The following is a 22,133-nucleotide window of genomic DNA, read 5'->3' on the forward strand; positions in this document are numbered from 1 at the left end:
TGCAATAGTAAAATATATACATTCAAATAAATATCAGTAGTGCAAACAGAGTAGATCAATAATATTAACTAATTAAACAACAGCAATACAAAATTATATTTTAATTTATAATTGTATATGTTAAAAATAAAACAAAATATCAATTATAAAATGTGGAATAAAACAAATTATCAACAGTGCAAATAAAGTAAACCAGTAAAATCAGAAAATGTAAATAGGGTGAACCAGGAATATTATAGAAATAGAAATACAATAACAAAATGGCAAAATTATATTTCAATAAAATGTACTACATTTAATTTAATTGAGCAAATGGAGTAACACCATAATAGTAACAAAGTTCAATAAAATGTGAACGGAGTAATCTATTAGTTGAAGAAGTAAGAACACAAATACATCAAGATTTATATCAATAGTGCAGACAGAGTAAAACCAGTAATATTAACAAAAAATAACAATAATACAACATGATATCTCAATAAAATATACTACATTTAATTTAATTTAGAGCAAAGTAGAGTAAACCGCTTATATTAATAATAAATCATTGATAAAATAGCACTGATGAGTAAAATATCAAGAATCCAAACATTTCAATCAAATATAAAACAGTATTATATTCAAATCTAAATGAACAAAGATGCAGAAAACAGCAAAACTGCTAAATATTATAGATTTTTTATAATTAATGAGACATTTAATTTAAAATAGAAAGAAGAGTTATGAGAGAGATGTAAGGAGATGTATATCTCTCATAGTGTGACGTGTAAACACTAGTGTGCTGCAGTCAGCAGTTTTCCTAGTGCACTATTTGTGTCTTGTTCTCTAAAGCGTCTCACGTCGTTCACGGCTCGCTTTGTTCATTTACATTCTAACAAAACACCCTTAGACCAACAGCGGCACAACGCAGCCTGCAGAGGGTCAAACACACACTGATACACACAATACACACTGAAAAGTCACGCTTCCACTGAACACACACACAAAACTCACACACTCGGTCAGGAACAAACACGGTCTCGGCAACGGTGCTGCACACATGACCTTCTCAAAGAAACACACAGGTATTTCAACACACACACACACACACACACACACACTGTAGACGAGCCAGATTCACCACAGCAAACTCATAAATCAGCTCGTGGCCCAAACATGCTGGAGGATCTCCCATGATGCACCAGTGTTTGAGCATCTTTCACCAGGCTGTGTGTGTTCCTGTCGTCTTTCTGGTTTGTTGAGTCCATTATGTCTGTTTGCCTGTCAGCGTGAAGAAGAGTCATGTCACATCACACATGTACATCTCTGTGTGTGTGTGTGTGTGTGTGACATGGAGATTGAGTGTGATTGCAGAAAGTTGTGTAACTCTCCGTATGGAGAAGTCTGCAGTTGTGTATCTGACCTTTGCTCATTTCGGCAAGTGAATGTGCAGGTGTGTGTGTGTTTGTGTGTTGTCCAGTACAGTGAAGTGTGTTAGCATGCAGTTATATAGGATGGAGGGATGGATGAAAAGGTACACAGACAGACATATAGATGGTGAATGTTAATAGGTTTCCCCACAGCAGAAAAGAAAATGGAGTGATGGATGTCAAAGTAAAAATGACAGGATCATAAAACGAAGAAGATGATGATGGAGGAAAGAGAAAGAGCAGAGCTGAAGAAACAGAGAAGCTGATGAGAGAGAGAGAGATGACAGATCGCCTGAATGCATGAGTGTGTGTGTGTGTTCACTGCACTGGAATGATTGTGAGCAGTGAGGCATTAGACGTGCAGCACTGTCACACACACACACTCACACACACTTCATTAATGAATATTGGTGTGCGGCTGGCGTGCTGTTCTGCCATCTGTGGCATGCTTGTGCAGTAATCGTTGTCTTCATCTTCACTTCATCGGTCCTCGTTCACTCGCTGTGTTTGAAACCGAGCAGATGTGTGTCACAAATTCAATTCATTTGATTGTTCCTGCATCTGTCCGCTTCCAAAGCTCCAGAATAATGGCACCGAGTCATTTCATTTGTTTGAAATAATCCCCCTTTAATTAAATTGAACAGAGTTTATTTCATACAAGTCTGTTTCATGTTGCTCAGGTTCCTGAGATCTGTCAGAGAGACCGAAGGTCACAGAAGAACATGCAATGACCGAAATCAAATCATTCTGTCCTCAGATCAAAAAACATCTGATGAAATTAAGTAAAACCAGGAGACAAATCAACTAATGAAACAGAACGATGTATACAGCAGGGCTGAGCGATATGGCTACAAATATTATCACAATAAGCTATTTTTTCCTATTATATAATATTGATATTTATGGCGATGTTCTTTTAATGTTAATTTCTGAATTCTGTCATAATTTCTTCAAGTTAAACCAGGCTTTTATATTAACGGGTTGTCATTCAGGTCTTTCAGTTTCAGAGTTTATTCGACAGTAGTTTTTATTTTTTAATTCCCCTCAAAGGAAACTGCGTAAAGCATCTCTGGAGATGAAGTTCATGTTCATTCCACTCCCAGGGCCTAAACAGAAAATGTTTCGAGCAGTTTAGGTTGTGTTTTAACAAGTCCTCTAATTTTACAGCAACAGACAGATCGAGAGATGAATGCAGAAGATGAATCTGAAAGGCCAAAAAAAAAAAAAAAAAAAAGGAGTGTCGTCTAGACCTGCTTGTCTAAACCCTATTATACATCACACATCATAAATAAACATTCAATAGCATGCAACATTCACAGAGTTCAAGAAAATCTAAAAAATAAAAGATGAGTCTTGTTGGAGAAGCTAAAAGTGAGATTTCATTGTGGACGACAGCAACACAAATTTACAGCAGATATATCTAATGAAACATAAAAGCCCTAAAAACATCAGTGACAGACAGCGGTGATACAAGCACCATTCAGAAACTGACTGAATGCAGTGCAGCGACTGTTGAACGATTCCAATTAATCAGGGTTTCTTTTAATTAGTTTATTGAAGTGAAGGAAATCGTTTTGCAGAAAGGCATTTGATGAGACCGTCTCAACTTGTAAGGATGCAAGCACAATTAAACACTCTTCACGGCTGCTCTTGGGAAAATAAAAAGCATTGAAGTAGTTCATCATCATATAGCAGTTGTTCCAGATTCTTACAGTAAGAGCCAACGTGTCATGAACATTTGTAGTTTTATTGAAACTTATAACAGACCAAACAAAAGACAAACAAAACAAAATGGCTACAAACACATGTAGTATTTACCAGAAGCAAACTCGGCTCTTAGTGTCACTGCACACAGATACAAACACACGGGTAAAATTACATTGACTGTACAATCCAAACTTATTCTCACACACTCAGTGACCACATACGGAATATAAAACAGTTCAATCAAACAAACAGTATTTCTGTGAGGTTAAATAACAGAACGGGGCCACACTGCCACCCACTGGTCAGGATGAGTAACTCTACATTTATTCCCAAAACAAGTCCTAGAAGAGCATTGCTGTGGCTGAACCAGCGCACACATAAGAACAATTGGGTTCAGTTTGTTAGGGTTGTTTGTTGCTCATATGTAGGAGTAGACAACGACAACAAGCATTTAAGATCAGAAATCTGCACAGAAGGGTCACACAACTAGAAGAATCATGGAAAGCGTTGGTGAAGACAGACGTATTTGAGCGCATCTGTGCAATTTCAATCTGCACAAGCTGTTTTAAAGAGTGAATGACCTCAAGAACATAGCAGCAGAAAACACCAGAGAAGAAGAACCTGAACCTGCCAGAAGTGGGAAAGGAATGGCTTGACAATCCAATTTGTTTATACTGGCAGCGTACGGTTGGTGCAAACCAATTAGCAAGGTTGAACGTACAAGTTAGGGTCTCTTTAAGAGCGCTAATGTCCAAATTTGATGCATTCTGATTGGCTCATCAACGTGTCAATCACTAAACCACACGGTAAACCTACATTAGTCGTTCAGGATGGTAATTATCATTGACAAATACTGAGCTAGCCTTTAAGGGGTTGAAAAGTTTTGAAACTGGTAACTTATGTCTTCATCTAAGCACAGCCTATAACTGATAGTTTGGTCAAATCCAATCGTAGCACTTCTAAGTGGTTCAACCTCCAAATTTCCACAAACACAATCAAGCTGTTGGGTTCCCAGTCTTTAAAACGGCTTGTCAGCAAACTTGTTCAATGTCACACCAATGAAGGAGATTTATTTCAATGCAATCTAAAGTATTTTCTCAAACCTAGAGCATTCAACAGTTTTAAATTCAAGAAATACAAGATCTCATGGAAAGCTGGCTCGAGTCAGGGGTTTACGCGGCTTCTCTAAAAAGTGTCATTTTCATGATCCACAGAGTCTTAGTTATTGCTCTGGACTTCTAAAATAAAACTAAGTGTGCGTTGAAGGTCAGAGGATCTACTCTACATCTCACGGTGAGCATGCATGCGTGTCTGTGTCTGCAGTGTTTAAGAATGGTCTCCGTTGGCGCTGTCCCCATCGTCCTCTCCTTCCTCCTGCTCACCTTCCTCTTCTTCATCATCATCCTCCCTTCCTCGACTCTTGATCTGCACAAACCAGAAGTGACGGGTGAATACGAGCGAGTGGATACATGATTTCTGACTCTGTTGTTTGTCTTTCGTTCACCTCCTCTTCCTCTAGTAGGTCTCCCTCGTCCTCATAGTCGTTCATTTCTGAGCTCTCGCGCTCTTTCTTGCTGCTGGAGTGCTGTGGTGAGACTTCATCTGGTTTAGAGCTCTTCACCTCTGTGCAGAAATGTGAGGAGAGACTGATTAGAAATGACTAGTTTTACTGGTTTTGTGCAGTTGTAGGGTCTGTGTGGCATGTACCTGATTTCTTGCTGTGGTCTCTCTCCATGCGCTCCAGGCTCTCCAGCAGATAGTCCACTTTGTGTTTAATCTGAGTCAGTTCCTTCTTAATGGTCTGTAGATCATCAACTCTCACTGCACACAAACAGGAATATAAACTGTGCTTGCTAAACATCTCAGACATTGAGGTGCTTATTAGTCCAGATGTACACTACAGTTCAAAAGTTTTCTGAAGATTGTGACATTTGTGAAAGAAGTCTCTTCTGCTCACCAAAGCTGCATTTACTTGATCAAAAATAAATGTAAAACATTTAAATATTACTGTTTAATATAACACTTTTCTACAGGAATACATTGTAAACTTATTTATTTCGTTGATGCACAGCTGAATTGTCATCATCATTCCTCCAGTCTTCACTGTCACATGATCTTCAGAAATCAGTCTAATATAATTATTAGCAATGCTGAAACAAGTGATTCAAAAAAATCATGCCATTCGATAGGTCATTTAAAAAGAAATGAATACATTTTATAAAGGACATGATGTTTAAAGTGACAGTAAAGACATTCTATTGTTACAAAAGACTACTTCAAATAAATGCTTTTTTTCGGAACTTGATTCAAAGAATCCTGAAAATAAATAAAAGCTGCCACAAATAATCAAACAGAAAACACTGGAGAACTAAAAACATTACTGAGCACCAAAATTAATAATATTGCAGCGAATCGGCATGCTAGAATGATTTCTGAAAGATTTCTGAAGGACTGGAACACTTCCCATAACACCGAATGTACTTGCTACATCATTAGAAGAATGGCATCTACGCTAATATTAGTCTGTTTCTCTCTTATTCCGAGGTCACTGCAGTCACCAGGACAAGACCACAGGAAACAGATGATTCTTCTGCACAATCTGACTTTGCTGCAGCCTGGAATTGAACTACTGGTTCCGTCTGGTCAGAGGAGAACTGGCCCCCCAACTGAGCCTGGTTTCTCCCAAGGTTTTTTTCTCCATTCTGTCACCGATGGAGTTTCGGTTCCTTGCCGCTGTCGCCTCTGGCTTGCTTAGTTGGGGTCACTTCATCTACAGCGATATCATTGACTTGATTGCACATATACTATTTAAACTGAGCTGCATGATGACATCACTGGATTCAGTGATGAAGTGCCTTTAACTGAAAATTGAGTAACTTTAAAAATTTACTATTGTCCTTTTGCATTGACACTATTTTACTATTTAATACTGTAAAGCTGTGATCTTGACTAGTATGCATATCAGAACAATGTGGTTATAATACATATCAATTAATGTATAATTATTCACTAGTGAACAAAAAAAATGCATTTAAATAAGAATAAAATACGAAGATGTATAAAATGGAGAAAAACTGCTCCTCACTGGTGCGGGACGTGCGCTGGCTGCTCTTAGAGGAGAAGCTGCTCTTGGTCCTGCGGCTGCCACCGCTCACGCTCACTCGCGCACGTTTGGAGGGAATCACCGGCCTTGAGAGCGGAGGAGGAGGAGGAGGGGGGACACGAGACGGGTACGAGTACATCCTGAAAACACACGCTCAGATTAAACCACACCATCCTGGAATAGTGCAATCCCAGTTCAGACAGACATTAAAAGCCTTTAATGAATAATGATAGAAAAAGCTCTTTGCAGAGTGATCAGTGAATCTGGAAGTGAGCTCACCTGTCATAGTAATCTCTCTGAAAGTCATAGTCCAGATCATATGAAGGACTGTTGGAGGAGAAAGCAATTAAAGAATGAACAGGGGGAAAAATACTTGCACATGAAAAAAAAATTTTTTTGATATATATGTACATTGAATACAAACCTGTACATATCTCCTGCAGAGCGCTTAGTAGTGTTTGGCCGATGGGGTTTTGGCTCCCCAGCCAGATTTATATCTGAAAAAGCAGAAAGATTGAACACACATGAAGAAAAAAGAAAGTCACTTAGTATTCACGAAATTGGATGAAAGCATCTGGAAAATGAATAATAAAAAAAGAAAAGAAAATGGTGCTCATGCACAAGCCTGTATCAAATAATGCTGTATTTACAAGTTTGGGGCGCAAGATAGCAATACGACTGGATTTTTCTGGATTTTCTTTGAGCTTCAACTTTGAGTTAAGACCATGTCAAATTAAAGATATTAGGCAGAAATGTCCTGATCTCAGTTTCCCTCTCCACTATTCATATCAGGATAAATATTGCAAAAGCACATCAAGGTCACTACTAAATATTGATTTAAGATCACGACCGTTTTTGCACTGTGTGTATGTTTATTACTTAATATAATAATTGTATTTTCACACTGTAATAATGAGAATTTGATTGAAAGCATAAACGGTCATAAAAATTGTGACGTTACATAAACAAATATTGATTTAAGCAAAAAGTAATTCCTTATTCTTTAGATTTTTGGTGGAAACAAATTCTTAACAGGTTATGTGAGATTAACCAAGACCATCACATTTACAAAGACAGTTCTCTCATTACCGTGAATGGAAGAAAGTATAATGTATAAAGTAAAATGGCCAATCACCCATTGGTTAAGTCACTTCAACTGCCATTATACTCTTACTCTTATCCTTGGGATTACGAATGCACAAATTAGGTGCCAATTTGAAATATGCTATTTAAATATTCAGTCTGGTCAGCGGATTTCAGTATTTCCCCATCCAAGTAGAACGAGTTGGTCTTGCATGTTTGGAGGCATTGCAAGTATGGATGCCAAGAGTGTTGACCTTTAAATAATCGAAACATCCTTGGAAAACGAAGGTTAGAAATGAATCTACATAGACCTGCATCAACGAGATCTTCGCAGTGGAGATCACACTACTTACCGAGCACCTGTCCGACGATCATCCGCCCATCTTCACCAGCGACTGCAGCTCTGGCGTTCCTCTCGTTGGCGTACTGGACGAAGGCGAAACCTTTGTGCACAGAGCAACCCACGATCTTCCCGTACTTACTGAAGATGGCCTCCACATCAGCCTTGGTCACCAGCATGGTGTTGAGGTTCCCGATGAAGACCCGGGAGTTCAGCGAACGCGGATCGGTCTTGTTGGTGACGTTGCTGGCCATCAGGCTGCTGGTGGTTGGGGAATGTCTGGATTAAAAGAAAGGAATAGAGGGGTGCAGAAGATCGACAGAGACAGGAAGAACAAATCAGAAATGAGTGCCGATAACGATATCACTGGCCTCCATAACTACGTTTCCATCCAAATTTGCAAATTTAACCTAAAATGGAGCATCACATGAACCATTTGCAAATTAAGCAGTTTCCATTCCATATGTTCAAGAGATCAGAATCTTCACTTCATGGTAAACTGGTCCAATATATCCATAATAAAAAGGGACGCTGGTGCAAATGCAGCAGATGGAATGTAATAATCGTCGCCATGTAATCCTGACCTAATGTGCGGGAATGCAAAGGTTTGAAATAGTTTTAGGATGTAAATACACCAAATTATTTTGATGACAGACTTTGCACAGCCATTTCAGAATTACTATACATTTTAGATGGTGTGTAATGTGATTGGTCCACTGGGAATTACGGTTATCCAATCCTGTGATCTGTTTTTAATTGTGCATCAAGGGATTTGTCCGGTAAATGCATTTCTTTTGGAGGCCATGCGCACAACTTCTAATAGTGTATTTTAAGATTTTACATGCATGTGACGTTAAGCAATATCTGAATTTGCATAAAAAAAATACATGGATGGAAACAGCTAGTGAGACCAGAATCATTCTGGAAATCTAAAATCAACGTATTTGCAACCCGTTTTTCTTTCAAAATAGCATTTACTGATGAATTACTTGCAATAAGACTAATATTAAAGTAAATGGGGTCATTTTTGGTTTCACATGGACTTTCTCGGTTTAAAAGGGAACCACATGAAGTTTACAGCCCTAATCAATACTTAAACATTTCCAATTGCTCCACTACTATGAACATTACCAAGAACAATGCTTTTGAGTGAAGAGCAAACATGAAGATATACAGTTCCTAACAATCAAACTAAAATAGTTAACATTAATTTCATAAGTTATATTAACTCATATGTTTAAAGTAAGAGCCACAGCAGTCATATGAAGCTTCCCTGTGCTATAATGTGCATCGGTACACATTTAAAACCAAGAGATTCACTCTATTAACTAGACAGGTGTGTATGTGGTAGTCTTGTGCAGTTTGTTGGTCAAATGCCCCACAGGGGACGGCGTTCGTATCTGTATAAACCAATACTGAGCGGGTAATGTGGTAATGTATGACCTGCTGAGACATCACACATGCAAACTAAAATGTGAAAGTGAAACTAAACACCTGCTGCATCTAAGATTAAATAAAGAGGCCTTATAGTATTGGTTTATGGGTTTGACAGAGTCAAACCCATAAACTAAACACCTGCTGCATCTAAGATTAAAAAAGAGGCCTTATAGTATTGGTTTATGGGTTTGACAGAGTCAAATGGGAAGAAATGCACTGAACGGTGAACTTACTGAGGGACATGTACATGTTTGTGTGTGCGTGGATCATGGTCTGTGCTTACTACATGTTTAAAAGGTAAACTGGTATGTTTGAGCTGGACTGGTTGGTGTTTTGGGGCACTTTTGGGACACTTAGCAACCTGACCTCCACATAACGTGCACATTGAGATATTTAAGTGTTCTGAGGGGGATGTTGGGGGTTGAATAGTCAGAACTCACTCCATTCTGTCTGTATTTCAGGTCGAGTCGTCTGTCTGCCTGATTCTGTTGGAGAGAAGAGGGTTGTTATTGGACACCGTTGAGCTGCTGCTCAGCAGTGCATTGTGGGTGAAGGTCGTACTGCGTGGGTGGGTGATGTAACCCACCGCACCAATCTCAACACTTTCCCAAGGACAAACAAGCAGTCTAGTGTTTGGATGCTGCCACCCAGTGGTTGGTGCACATTAAATCCACACAAATAACCCAAGAGAAAAAAGAACAGCCATGTAATGTTAGATAAACCTGCTCAATGTCACATCATCCCTATCTTTCCTTTCAAAGAGTCAAAAAGAGTGATGTTTCCCAGTCACGTGACAAGCACATCCTGCGCTAATGGAAAATTAAAAAAAAATTCACAATGCCACCAACAGATTAAAAAGGTCTATCAAACGATGCCTTGGGCAAAGCTTAAGATGCACCATTAAGTCTGCATCATAGCTGAACAAAAAGATGAATATCTGTAGGAAATCATCACTTTATAGGGATCAAAGAGGGTGAAACAGTCACTATGGACCAATTCTAGAGTGAGTCAGAGGTTAAAATTAAAATCTCCCCAGGCACTATTACAGACAGCAGAACAATAAACATGCATTTAAGGAAAGGTAGGACCTGTATGTATCTATAACGAAATAAGCTGAACAATAGCAACTACCAAGTTTAGGGTTTCAAATAACAACTTTGGTTAAAACTATATCAATATTTCAGCTGTACAGAATTATTCTATAAATCTAGACCAAACTATGTTGCAGTTAGCATTGTTTTCACCACTGCCAGTAGAATGTGGGTGGTTTAGAACACATTAATGCCATTTAATGGGAAAACAATGAGTTTTAATATAAAATTTAGATGTTTATTCTTGCTAACAACAAATTTCACATGGCAAGATGAAGATTTGTTTGCACTTATCCAGAAGGACAGAAAAGGTGTTTAAATGACAAAGTAAAAAAAAGAAAATAAAAAATAGTGGTAGTCAACGGTTAAAGTGGATCAAATAAAGTGAACCCATTTTGGTTTCAGGAGAACTTTTATGAAAGGTTTTTATCCATTTCAAATGTTGACTAGTGTAGTAGATCTAAAATTATTATTGCCTTTCATATTACATTACCATAAATTCCCCAAATAATGCTAGACCAAAATGTGATGCGTCTGTGAATGTTACGCCTCTGAAGCGTGTGGTTTAGTGTTCTGCTGACCGGTTTGCTCAAGCTTCTTTAGACAATTAACGTGTTTCTAATTGTAAAGTAAATCAAATCCACAAGACGACTAATAAAGTTGATCTGTTACTCTACAGAAGTTTGACAGAAGTAGGTGGTAAAGGCTACACAGCAAATGGGAGGCTAATCTGAATAACACACTTTTCAGGAAGATTGGAGCGGAAGTGGAGAACATAAGAAAACCCAACTTACGGATTGATGTGGCTCAAAAATGCTGCCTCAAAAACAAAAAAAGCAGAATTAATAAAATCAGAAATTAACATCTTTAGCTCCCTAAAGCAGGGAAAGTTTTTTTTTGTTTGTTTTTGTTTGTTGAACTGAGATCTTTACGATTGAGAGACCTGAAATCTCCATGATAGGACTAATGTTTCTAAAGACAAATTTGGTGTAAAATATGGACTTGGGAATAGGAGTGTGACTAAAGAGCTGAATGTGTGTGTTGAATGCAAAGGTATTAATATCAGCAATGTGGGGTTCAGTCTCGACCAGGGTTTCCCCAAAGTGTGGCCGGCGTATTTTGAGACAAATCAAATTCACACACAAAGAAAGGACATTGCAATGCAAAGACACTGGATCACTACCATGGCATTAAACCCTGTTCATACTACAGATGTAGTGATGTTGCATTCTACAGCTTTGTAGATTAAAATGGAAATTAATGTCCAGTCTTACTGTACATACTTGCTTATGGCGTAAAAGTCAATAACAAAATGTACATATTAATTTATATACCCCCCCCCCCCCCCTGCATTCTATATTGAAACTAGTGATTAAAGTGGATAAGTTGGTTAAATACTCAATATCTTTGCATATATATATATATATATATATATAAAACAGTGAAAACGAATTGAATTGCTTAATTTACTATAGTTGAAATATAACCCTGATGCGTGCCTAGTGAGGAACGTGATTTGGTGCATTTCAAATAGCAGATACCAATTTAGTGAAGACAAAACAATATTTGCATTTTCTATATCAAGCACAGAAAGACAAAGCAAATTTAAACCACTTTCTAATGTGAAATTGCATTGGAAATACTGTTCAAGACACATTAGCTATGTTTGTTTGGGAGGAGGGGGCATTATCATCATTCTCAATTCTTCGAGACAACTAGAAGAGCTTCATGGGCTGAACTTCTGGATTACATACAAATATGATATTAATCTGAACAGGTAGAGCATGGGGTCACTTGAGTTAAGGCAGTAATATTGTCTTTGGCCCACTGGGCCTTCTTCAGACATTTATTTAATATTAATGCAACCAGTTCAATTCAACAATCTTGATGTACTTTTAATGGAAAGATTACCATTTACATGATTTTGGGTGCACATTTTAATTGTTACATGGTCCATGCATTGATCTGAATTATTGCATGAGACAGAAAACGTGTTTTTTTCAGTCCATTAAAAGTGCCGAGACAGAATTCAAAACCTGCAAAAATCAATGGACACGATTCCGACTGGAACTCAACGAACCTCGAAAATAAGAGCAAAAATAACCCAAATAATGGTAAACTCAGTCCAAATGTCTACAACCGAATAAAAACAGTCTACTCGTGTTGGGAAAAACAGTCTTTCATGTTAAAAATGGCCTTAAAACGCGTTTATATTCTGAATCCTGAACATGGAGGGAAAAACGAGCCCATCTTGAAAACACAACCACCGGTCCATAAGAGACATTTCCTCCACATTAACTCCAAAAATCAAACAAACCAGCTGCTCTAGCAGTAGTTAGTCCTGCAAAAATGGGGTGAAAAATAACTCCTACTTTGAAAAATAAAATAAAAATCGTGCGGTCCTCTCAAAGCATACATGTTTTTCACTGCTCTACAACGGCATCACAAAATGTACGCCACCAAAGCCCAGCAGAAAACGACCAGAAAAATGCATTAAAAGTAAAAAATAAAAACACAAAAAATTCTCCAAAGATAGTTCAACGTCAGTCAAAAAAAGTGACAAAAATCTCTCGAAACAAAATACTCACCGGGAGTTTAAGACTAAAAATGATTAAAATTCGGTGCTGTACTGTTTTGTGGATACAGTCCGTACCAGCGCGTGCAGCAGACACCGACCAACAGACGAGGCACGAAATGGCGTCGCGCAAATACGCACAGGAAACAAGCCCCGCCCCGAACTCTACATCCTCGAATCTCATTGGCTACATCTCAGCGCGCTGTGGAACAGCACGGCATTGATTGGTGAATTTACGCGTCAATCTCCTATACGTGGTTCTTCTTTAAAATAAAGAGCTCGTTTGATTGGTGGATTAAACATTTGGTTAAAGCAGTCCTCCTCCTTCAGAGAGCAAATGCCTTAATCCGAAATTAAAGGTCTGTACAAAACCATTGTAGTAATTACATTGTATAAAAAGTATTTACTACATTAATACATGGTAAATTGCCATTTAAGGTAAACACATTTTGCTATGTAGGCTAGTAGAAATATCTGTAAAAAAACACTAGGAGATAACATTTTTATATAACTGTTGTTATTAGCTATGGCGCTTTGAGATTTGACTGTTTTTTTTTTTTTTTTTTTTTTTAAACATGCTTCTAAAAAACATTGAAAAATATAAACTAAACTAAACTAAGAAGGTTACTGAAAATATATTTGAAACAAAGCCATTGATCATTTCATGCGAATCACAATATTATCAATAAACATAATTTATTTCAAATTCTAAATCACTACAGGAAATTCTGGCAAGAAGAATGCTAAACTGTTGACAGTTTATTGAAGTTTATACAACGGTACCGTTAATGTAATATAAAACACAAAGTAAGCAAGTCAAGCATTGGGATGTGGTCACAATATACAGTATGGGGTAAGTTGTCACACTGGAAATTAAAAAGTTTTTCTCAGCAAACATTAAGGATTGAAATAATGAAACAAAACAATTAATGAACAGCAACGATTTAACATGCAAAATCTCTACTTTTGACTCAAAACCTAAAAGTTACCAATATTTGTGACAGCTCCTAACTTACCAACAATTATTTAAAAATTAAAAAAAAAAGATGTTGTTTCAAGTTTTGCTTCCACAATCAAAGTTAACAAGCTAACGAGTCAACTGTGAGCTACACTCTTTGCTGAGATAAGGACTGGAGATCACCACTTCAGCTTTCGGGAGGGACAACCTGCAACAAATCAATCATTGATATTTGAGAATATTTTCCATTTTTATTTGAACACAACCAAATGATGTACAGTATTAACATTTAGAAGAGGATACCTTTCTTGTCGCTCGTCTTGCTGCGTTGTCGTGGAAGAGTGAAGTCAAAGTGGAAAGACGACGTCGACGGTGATTCAGGAGTCTTCAAAACCTCTTCAAGCTTCACCTGCTCCTGATTCTCCTGCGGCGAAAGAAAGCAACCCAGCATTACGTCTACCTTCTTAATTAAAATGGACAAATTTGGTGAAAATGTGCTGTAAATGGTAGGCTATATTTGGTTCTCTTGGCTTTCTCCAAACACTTTTCAGTTGAGACCTTGCACATTTGGTGGATAAAGGATTATTTAAAAAGCCTACCCAATGCCTAAACATCTACCTTACTAACAATTAATAAGTTGGGGCATTATTGAGGCAAAACTCCTAGTTAATTTGGTTTATAGTGAGAATTGGACCTTAAAAGAAAGTGTGACCAAATATGCATTCACTTATAAATGAAGCTAGGAAGTAAATAAAAAGAGTTTGTGAGCAGTGCCTGTGACGTACGTGAGCTGGGCTCTGTTGGAGTCTGGGTCTGAGTTTCGGTGTGTTTTGGCTGTTCTTCTTCTCCTTCTCTCTCTCCCTCTGTTGAAGCACAGCACTGCGAGTGGCTCTGTACTCCAGAGCGAAGTCACTGACAGTCTTACAAAATACCTCCGCACTCGTTTCTCTCACCATGCTGCGCGAATAACCCAAGAACAGCAGGAACGAGTGGAATCTGAACGCAAGGAAAAAGAAAACAAACTGAGCACATTGCATGACATTTGATATGTGAAGTGTTGCACTTATTGGTAACTGCAAGTGTGGTCCGATGAAATAGTATTAAATAAATTAACTATAACCTAAATCTAGTAGGCCTTTATCTATAGGCTTTCTGTCAAGAGGTTTTTACAAACAGATTTGGCTGAATGAGGATTTAGCTTTTGGTATTTTGTGTGTGATTTTACCTGTTGATGACTCTGCGGTGAACGGCTCGGAGCACCTTCAGTCTCTCCTCACAGTCCTTCAGAAACTGTGTGAGCCTCTGATGGAGCGCCGCCTCTTCTCCACCTTCCTCTTTCCTTCCTCCACCTTTCTTCTTCTTCCCATCCTTCTCAAGTAGTCGGAGTTGATCCCAGGATGCTTTGCAAAGCGATTCGAGCTGCGAGAGATTCGTCTGCACTTGTGTGTAGTCACACTAGCCGCCAGCGAGTGAATGTTTATCAGAGACAGGAAGAGACGGATAAAGACAAGACAAGTTCAAAATAAAAGCATGATACAGATCAACTGGACATCATCCCAACATCTGGACGTCTGACACTGAGACTACCTGTTTTTCTGAGAGTGTTGTATTTTTTCATGTGGGTTTTGCACAAAAGTACCAAACACATAGCCTCATACCTTGCTGGCTTTAGTGACCGCAGTGATGTCGGAGTAGAGATCAGAGGATTGTGGGTAAAGCTGGAGCAGTAACACACAAACGTGATGAAGCAGAGGCTGGCGGCCGTGTGTGTCTCTCACCTGAGAGAGTTTGCCCAGGTAACTCAACTCAAAGCCCTTGGCCTGTGAAGACACACACCATCATGCATCACGTGGGACGTGTGTGTGACCGCACACATCTTCACACACTCATCCTCACCTTACAGCCGTTCAGAAAGTTACCGACGGCCAGCACAGTCGCAAGTATGCAGCGAAACGTCTGATTGGCCGCCAGCTGCTCCATGGCAAGCTTCAGATGGAAGAGCGGCTCAGCGATTTCCTGTTGGGATGCGAAGGCAGAGCTCATTACAAACACTTCTAATGACCAGACGACAGAAAACAGCAGCTCAGTTCTCTCACCATCAGTTCATTGCTTTATCTTAGTTCATTTTTATTTTTTTTTATTTTTTTTTATAATATGAATTAAAACCAGATTTCCAGGACAGATTTGACTCATACAGTCGAGTTCATGAAAATACCTAACTATTTTACAAGGTGATGATTTTTTTGGATGTGATTTTAATGGAAAACCCAACTGTCAGTAAAAGATGTGCACGAATGAGATCATACGAATTCATGAAAAAATTAACCACAATGAAAAAAAAAAAAAATATATATATATATATATAGTAGTGTTGGATTTTCTTTGAAACGATTATCTAACAATTAAATTTTTTAAATTAATTTGTATAATTTGTATAATATAATTTGTATTATTGGAAAACCCCACTGTGAGTAAAAGATGTGTACAAATGAGATACGAATTCATACCAATTTGCCACAATGAAAAAATAAAATAAAAAATAGTGTTAGAGTTACTTTGAAATTATTATATTATTATTATTAATTATTATCTATCAGAAATTGCTAGAAAGTTTCAACAAACAACACATTTTGTTTTTTCAAGACTGAAAGACTGATATAGTATTTTCTTGTAAAACTTACTTTGAAAAAGAGTATGAATTGCAAAAACATAAAATAGGTTTGCAAAGAGAGTGTTTTTTTTTTTTTTCTGGAACTGGAACAATGATAGCAAACCCACTCTTTGACTCTAAGACTATGTTTACATGACAACAATGTACTAAAAACTGATTTTTGAAAGGTTTCGCAAACAGATGACAATGTTGTCAAAACAATCCCTGATCTAATTTCTGTACATTTTCATGTTACGTTTAAAAAAAAGTGATCAGAATAATGTTATGTTTGGTATGATAATGCGATATAACAACGATATATCTATAGAATAGCACCAAAGTGTGTTATTATATTGTTGCGAGGAAATCAGTTTCAGCATTGCTGAGAGCTTGCACTGATAAAAGCATTGTAAGTCCTCACTCTCTCCAGTGTGTCGTGGTCCAGAGAGAAAGTCCAGAGCTGCAGTCTGACGCTCAGATGAGGAACACTGCCCAGGATCAGGAGACACTGCTCTGCGGGGCCCAGAGGAGAGCGCGGGGCCCGAGCCTTCGCCTCCTTGATCAGATTCAGCTCCTCTTCAGTGGGAACCAGCATCTGTAACCTCTGGACACAGTAACGTCAGTCAAACCTCACTGCTGCTGTCACATGTGTTAGTGAAGGGTTGCAGACTGCACAGCTCACCTGGAGGTCTTCTCTGTCCAGTACGGTGTTGTCCATGCTGTGTATGGCAGGAGGAAGCAGGTGAGCCGGAGGAAGACTGCTCAGAGCGATAGTGATGATGTTACTGCGCTTCACACACAGAACACACACACACGGCTGCTTCTGCACACAGAGAGACATGGAGACCTTCATCTGTCAGAGCTGCTTGTGTTCTGCTTTAGAAAGTATACTGGTTTATAAAAGTCCATTTCAGCCACGTACGGTCCATTTTATTTAATTGTTTTACTTTAAATGTCATAATCATGCAAAAGCAGCAGTTCTGACGTTAAAGTCGAAATTATGTCATACTTAATCAAAATTATGAGAAGTCATAATATCTCATAATTCACTTCAGGACTCCGTGGAAGTATAGATGTTATCTCAAATAGGACTATCCTGGTAAAACAAAGGAGAATCCATGAATCAATAAAGAACAATTTGGACTTTTGATCTCATAATTATGATTTTGTCATAATTTCGAGTTTTAAAGTCGTAGTCAGAGATGGACAGTAGTGAAGTATTTTTACTTTACTCAAGTAAATTTAAAAAGCATCTGTATCTGAGTGTTTTTCTTTGGAAAACTTTACTTCACTATATTCCAAAGCATAATGTCATACTTTTTACTGCACTTCATTTCATAAATTAAAGTTGTTGTTGTTGTTTTACTTTTAAAACTTAAGAACGTAAAAATATATAGTACTTTCTTGAATTACTTTTACTCGAGTACAAGTAAGAAAGTAATATATTTCTAATGCCATTAAGTAGCCTGAAGGAGTGGATGCCGATTTGCCATATCCTTCATACTGATATTAATTATTTTATTACATGATTTCTTGTTTGACTATTAATCAAGTTATAGCAAGAGTGAAATGTGTAACCTTATGTGTGCTGTATTTCTTTTCCTCAAGATTAATGTCCACATATTATGTGTGTGTATCCAACCGTAATGATAAGACACTCGCCAGTGCTAGAAAGCCTTGAATTTTAGATAAGTTCTCTGTGTATGTATGTATCTGTCTGTACAGGGAGAAGCTCAGACAGTCCCAGGACAAACAATCAACTGCCAGTGTCCAGCATATCAGATCTACGTCTTTGGAGAGTTTTATCTAGGTTTTGGAACCAATCAGAATTTTGTTGATTTATGTATTGACGCAATTAGTATCCTCTGTCAGGGTATAACTGTGGTTGATTTTGTATTGTACTGGGGGCGGCCTGCGAACTCCTTCGAGAGTGTTGAAGCTGACTTCTGCTGATGAAATTGCAAACTATTTTCTTCAAGTAAAACTATTATTTTTAATTGAACTCATCTCTGACTCCTGGTCTTCATTGCGACATATCTGGTCCTTGGGTTTTAACTGTAAATTCCCCTACAGTTAATGGTGGAGGATCGACGGGCAATAGTTCTTTGGTGACATCCCTGATCAATCATCAAACCAAGGTAGGAAAGATTTTAGATTTAATATTATTGGTTAGGGACTGTCTGTAAGTGGAGGGGGTCGAGAGAAGGAGGAACGATAGACTCACTCAGACGTGAGGGGGTAGACACCAGCTCCAGGGTGGAGTAAGGTAAATTGGTGTCACAATATACCTGTAAATAAGTAACCATGTGAGTATAAGGGGTACAAGTACACATCGGTAGGTCTTGATATAAGATATTTAGAGATGTGTACAGTTACAGAGGGAACAGGTGCACACCTATAGGTCTTAGAGAGAGACGTAAAAATTTGTTTCTAGGTGTGCACAGTCCAGGGGGGGGACAAAAACGCATTCTTAACAGGCATGTGAACCCGTAAAGGGCAGTGCTGGGTCAAGCACCGAGGGACAAGGGACACATAGGGCCGTAAATAGGCAGTGCTGGGTCAAAGCACAGAGAGCCAAAAGCACGAGAGGCCATAAAGGGCAGTGCATTTACGGCCGGGTAAGCCAAAGTAGGGGTATGGGAAATCCCGAGAAGAATGTAAGACGCTAGACGGGGGTTCTAGTCGTATCTCGCTCTTCCAACTCTCGATCACCCACCATTACAGACAGGGGCGCCCCGAGCTTAGAAATAACCCAGGTCAGTGGTTAGGGAAAAGAGTATCCAAAATTAGTGTTTAAAAATAAATAGTGATAATTCATATGTGCACCTATAAAAATATAGGGATATATGCAAAGGGAAAGTATTGATTGATCTGGGATGCCTCAGGAACAACCCCAAAAGAGCTAAAATGTAGTTTTCATGACCCTGATTGGATTGGACCAGTATATGGAAATTCTGGAATATACTTTGCAATTTCATCACGCAGAAGTCAAGTGCTGTTGGTAAGATCGCCGCCTCAATATGTTTTTGGTTTATGATAGAAATATGACTGACAAATTAGGTAACCTGGTCAGCCCTGATAGAAATAATGAAACAGAAGAGAGCAAATGCTGTAAACAGTTTGGCTCTGAAGCTCTGACTTTAAAAAATATATATATATTCTCTGAATTCATTTAAAGAATGATCAGTCTGAGCTTTAATTCTGATTGTAATGTTAAAACAAAAACTTGATTGGCTTTAAACTTAGAAAGAACCTGAGAAATAAACATTTATAAATGTATGTGCCGATTTGTTAAAAATAATCCCAGAAGTAACTGAGTGATGATTTAATCTGATTCTCTGTGCATAGAAGGTTTAAATGACAAAGAATGATATCATAAGACCTGTTCCAGTTCCTATATAATTGTTGAAAGTCCTGACAAGGAATACTGAACAGAATTCTGGGTTAGTGAAAAAAAAAAAAAAAAAAAAAAACTGAAGGCACACAAATTGGCAGTGGCATTTTGGAAAAACTTAGAAGCTTATGTTTTGCTTTAAAAGATAAAATTGCTTTGACTACAATGAAGCAGTTGTTTTATCTCATGCTGGCCCCCACCATGATTCTGGCTTAAGCTGTAAAAGTACCAGAGACATGTTCTGAGTGAAAAATTTGTAATTCCTATATTTACTAATGTTTGGCCAAAAGATTAATTTTATTGTTGGATTGCCAAATTGCAGCCACGCAGCATCATAAAAATAAAATAAAATGAAGAGAAAAGAAAATTATTGTTTGTTTATGAGATGATAAAGTTGTAAACAAGTAACATAAACGGGGGTTTCAAAGTAACTTTGAAGACAGCATGCTAGCAAGACCCAAAGTAATATACCTGGGTCAGATAACCTCTGACAGATTTAAAACCAATGTTGAAATTCAGAAGCCATGGCCAGAATTAAGTGAATGGATAAATACAAGTTGATTTAAAAGTAATGACAATGACTGCAAAGAACTTTGAGAAACATTTGAGTTGCGAAAATAAAGTAAAAATACAAATATAAAGATGTTTATTTTTAAAATGCATATAATTTCTGACAAGTTTTAAACTGGGCTAGAGTAAAATGATAGTACGATGAAATTATGTTAAAAATGAATGAAAATGCATTGTTACGAGTCCTGAATCCCTCAGAGTTCTCTCTCTCTCATTCAAAGTAAGCTAAAATGCCGTTATCTGAGCTTATGTTTAAGTGATAAGATATTTATAGTACAGCACAGTGTTTCAGTCAAATCATAGGCAGAGATGCTAAAGGACATGCTAAAAAGAGTTCAGATTTAATGCATTAAGAGGGCAATTGGTAGTTAAATGTTCAACTGCCCAATGCATGAAATAAGAGATTATAAAAATAATGAATAACAATTTAGGAGCAATTGTTGAAGAGACATGAGGTCTTTAAAATCATAATACAGACCCTGAGCTATAGATGTAATAATTTTGAATAGTTAAACAGTTGTATTGCTATTTGTTCTATGACCAGTAACTTATCTGTCTTATTTTTTTAGTCTCCACCATCATACAGGGCCTGATGGCTGCAGCTACAGAAGCAACAGAAAATTACAATGAATGGACGGGTGTGAAAAATAAATTCAGTAATCTCAGCATGATAGTTTGGAGGTATCCAATTGAGTTTAGCGATTAAATATTAGTTTGATTAACCTTTTTCAATGTTTTAACACTAGTAGGTGCTGTCAATGGCTCTCATGGTTCTTGAGTGCACCTTTCCTAAGCTGCAGGAAATACTGGATTCTGGAAGAAGACTGTCGAAGATGTTGCAATGGGAAAGAGTGGTTACCAGTGTGCATGAGGTGATTTCTCAATGACGGGTAAGATCCTCTTCTGGCTAATAGGGGACAACCTAAGGCAGGGGGTCACCGCCACTGGGCACCTGCCCAGAAGGGAGGTGTTATATGTGAGATGGTAGTGGAGTTGAGCAGATGCTTGATAGGCCTAGAGCATCATTAAGAGGGGAACTGTAGGAAGTACAGCAATCTACCTCAAAATGTGAGCTCCTCCAGACCTGATCACCAGCAACCGCATTCCTTGACTGATTGTTGTGACAAGAGTCCACAACTTGATGCAACTATGCCAGTGGATCACACCCTGAGGACAAGGAGCTTATTTATAAAAAGTTAATGGCAATGGGCTTTCAAGAACCATCTGAGACCATGTGATGACAGCCATTATTTTGAGACAAAAATTTCTTATGAGGCTAAAATGATATTGAACTAATATGTCTATATCATAGTCTTTACTCATGCAGGTCATTAGGCATGACACAAGATGATTACAAGATATGGTGGTGGCTAAAAATGAAGACTGCTTCTGCTTAATCAAGAGATGGTTTAGATAACAAAGGTTAAGGGAATTAAGCATGTAAGGTAAAAATAATTTTAAAGAAATGTTCCTAGCATTATGTATTTTAAACAGTTTAAACTGAGATTTTAGATCTAGAAACTTTGACATTTTTAACTTATTTGAATAATTTAGGGTTATATGTTGTAATGAATTTTATATTATAGTCTAAGTTAAAGTTTGGCAAAAATTGTCAAAATAAATAAATAAATAATATTTTGCACAGTAAGAGAGAGAGAGAGAGAGTGCTTGAGTGGAGGCAGGGATGGTGCTCTTCTTCTATTATTGGCCTGCTAAGAAAGAGTAACCAAAACAGAGCAATAATTTTAAGACCAAAACAACCCGGCTGATTTTTCTCAAAATAAAAATCATTAATGAACAGGCAAACTTTGAGATT

At 37.8% G+C, this 22,133-nt stretch overlaps 2 protein-coding genes across 5 annotated transcripts; both read right to left on the bottom strand.

The window, feature by feature from the left end:
• Positions 1–3,200: 3,200 nt before the first annotated feature.
• On the bottom strand, positions 3,201–12,890 carry LOC113105461 (heterogeneous nuclear ribonucleoprotein C-like). 4 transcript variants are annotated; one of them, XM_026266534.1, is made up of 10 exons: positions 12,759–12,884; positions 10,965–10,986; positions 9,520–9,564; positions 7,656–7,921; positions 6,644–6,716; positions 6,499–6,546; positions 6,202–6,359; positions 4,824–4,937; positions 4,621–4,739; positions 3,204–4,541 (listed from the first exon to the last, which is right to left on the bottom strand). In XM_026266534.1, the coding sequence occupies exons 3-10, from the start codon at positions 9,522–9,524 to the stop codon at positions 4,443–4,445; spliced, it is 882 nt and encodes a 293-aa protein (XP_026122319.1). In that variant the 5' UTR covers positions 9,525–9,564; positions 10,965–10,986; positions 12,759–12,884; the 3' UTR covers positions 3,204–4,442. The 4 variants fall into 4 exon arrangements, with proteins under 4 accessions (XP_026122321.1, XP_026122319.1, XP_026122320.1 ...); XM_026266535.1 differs by having other exon boundaries at positions 10,965–10,990; positions 12,759–12,875; XM_026266533.1 differs by lacking the exon at positions 10,965–10,986 and having other exon boundaries at positions 3,207–4,541; positions 12,759–12,890.
• A 907-nt stretch (positions 12,891–13,797) lies between these two features.
• On the bottom strand, positions 13,798–16,798 carry LOC113105465 (FH1/FH2 domain-containing protein 3-like). Its single transcript, XM_026266542.1, has 7 exons — positions 16,775–16,798; positions 15,600–15,719; positions 15,362–15,523; positions 14,929–15,158; positions 14,489–14,699; positions 14,007–14,127; positions 13,798–13,911 (listed from the first exon to the last, which is right to left on the bottom strand). Exons 2-7 carry the CDS (start codon positions 15,681–15,683, stop codon positions 13,883–13,885), a joined length of 837 nt encoding a protein of 278 aa, XP_026122327.1. The 5' UTR covers positions 15,684–15,719; positions 16,775–16,798; the 3' UTR covers positions 13,798–13,882.
• Between the last annotated feature and the right edge of the window lie 5,335 nt (positions 16,799–22,133).

This window comes from Carassius auratus, chromosome 7 (assembly GCF_003368295.1).
Source record: "Carassius auratus strain Wakin chromosome 7, ASM336829v1, whole genome shotgun sequence".
Lineage (NCBI taxonomy): Eukaryota > Metazoa > Chordata > Actinopteri > Cypriniformes > Cyprinidae > Carassius > Carassius auratus.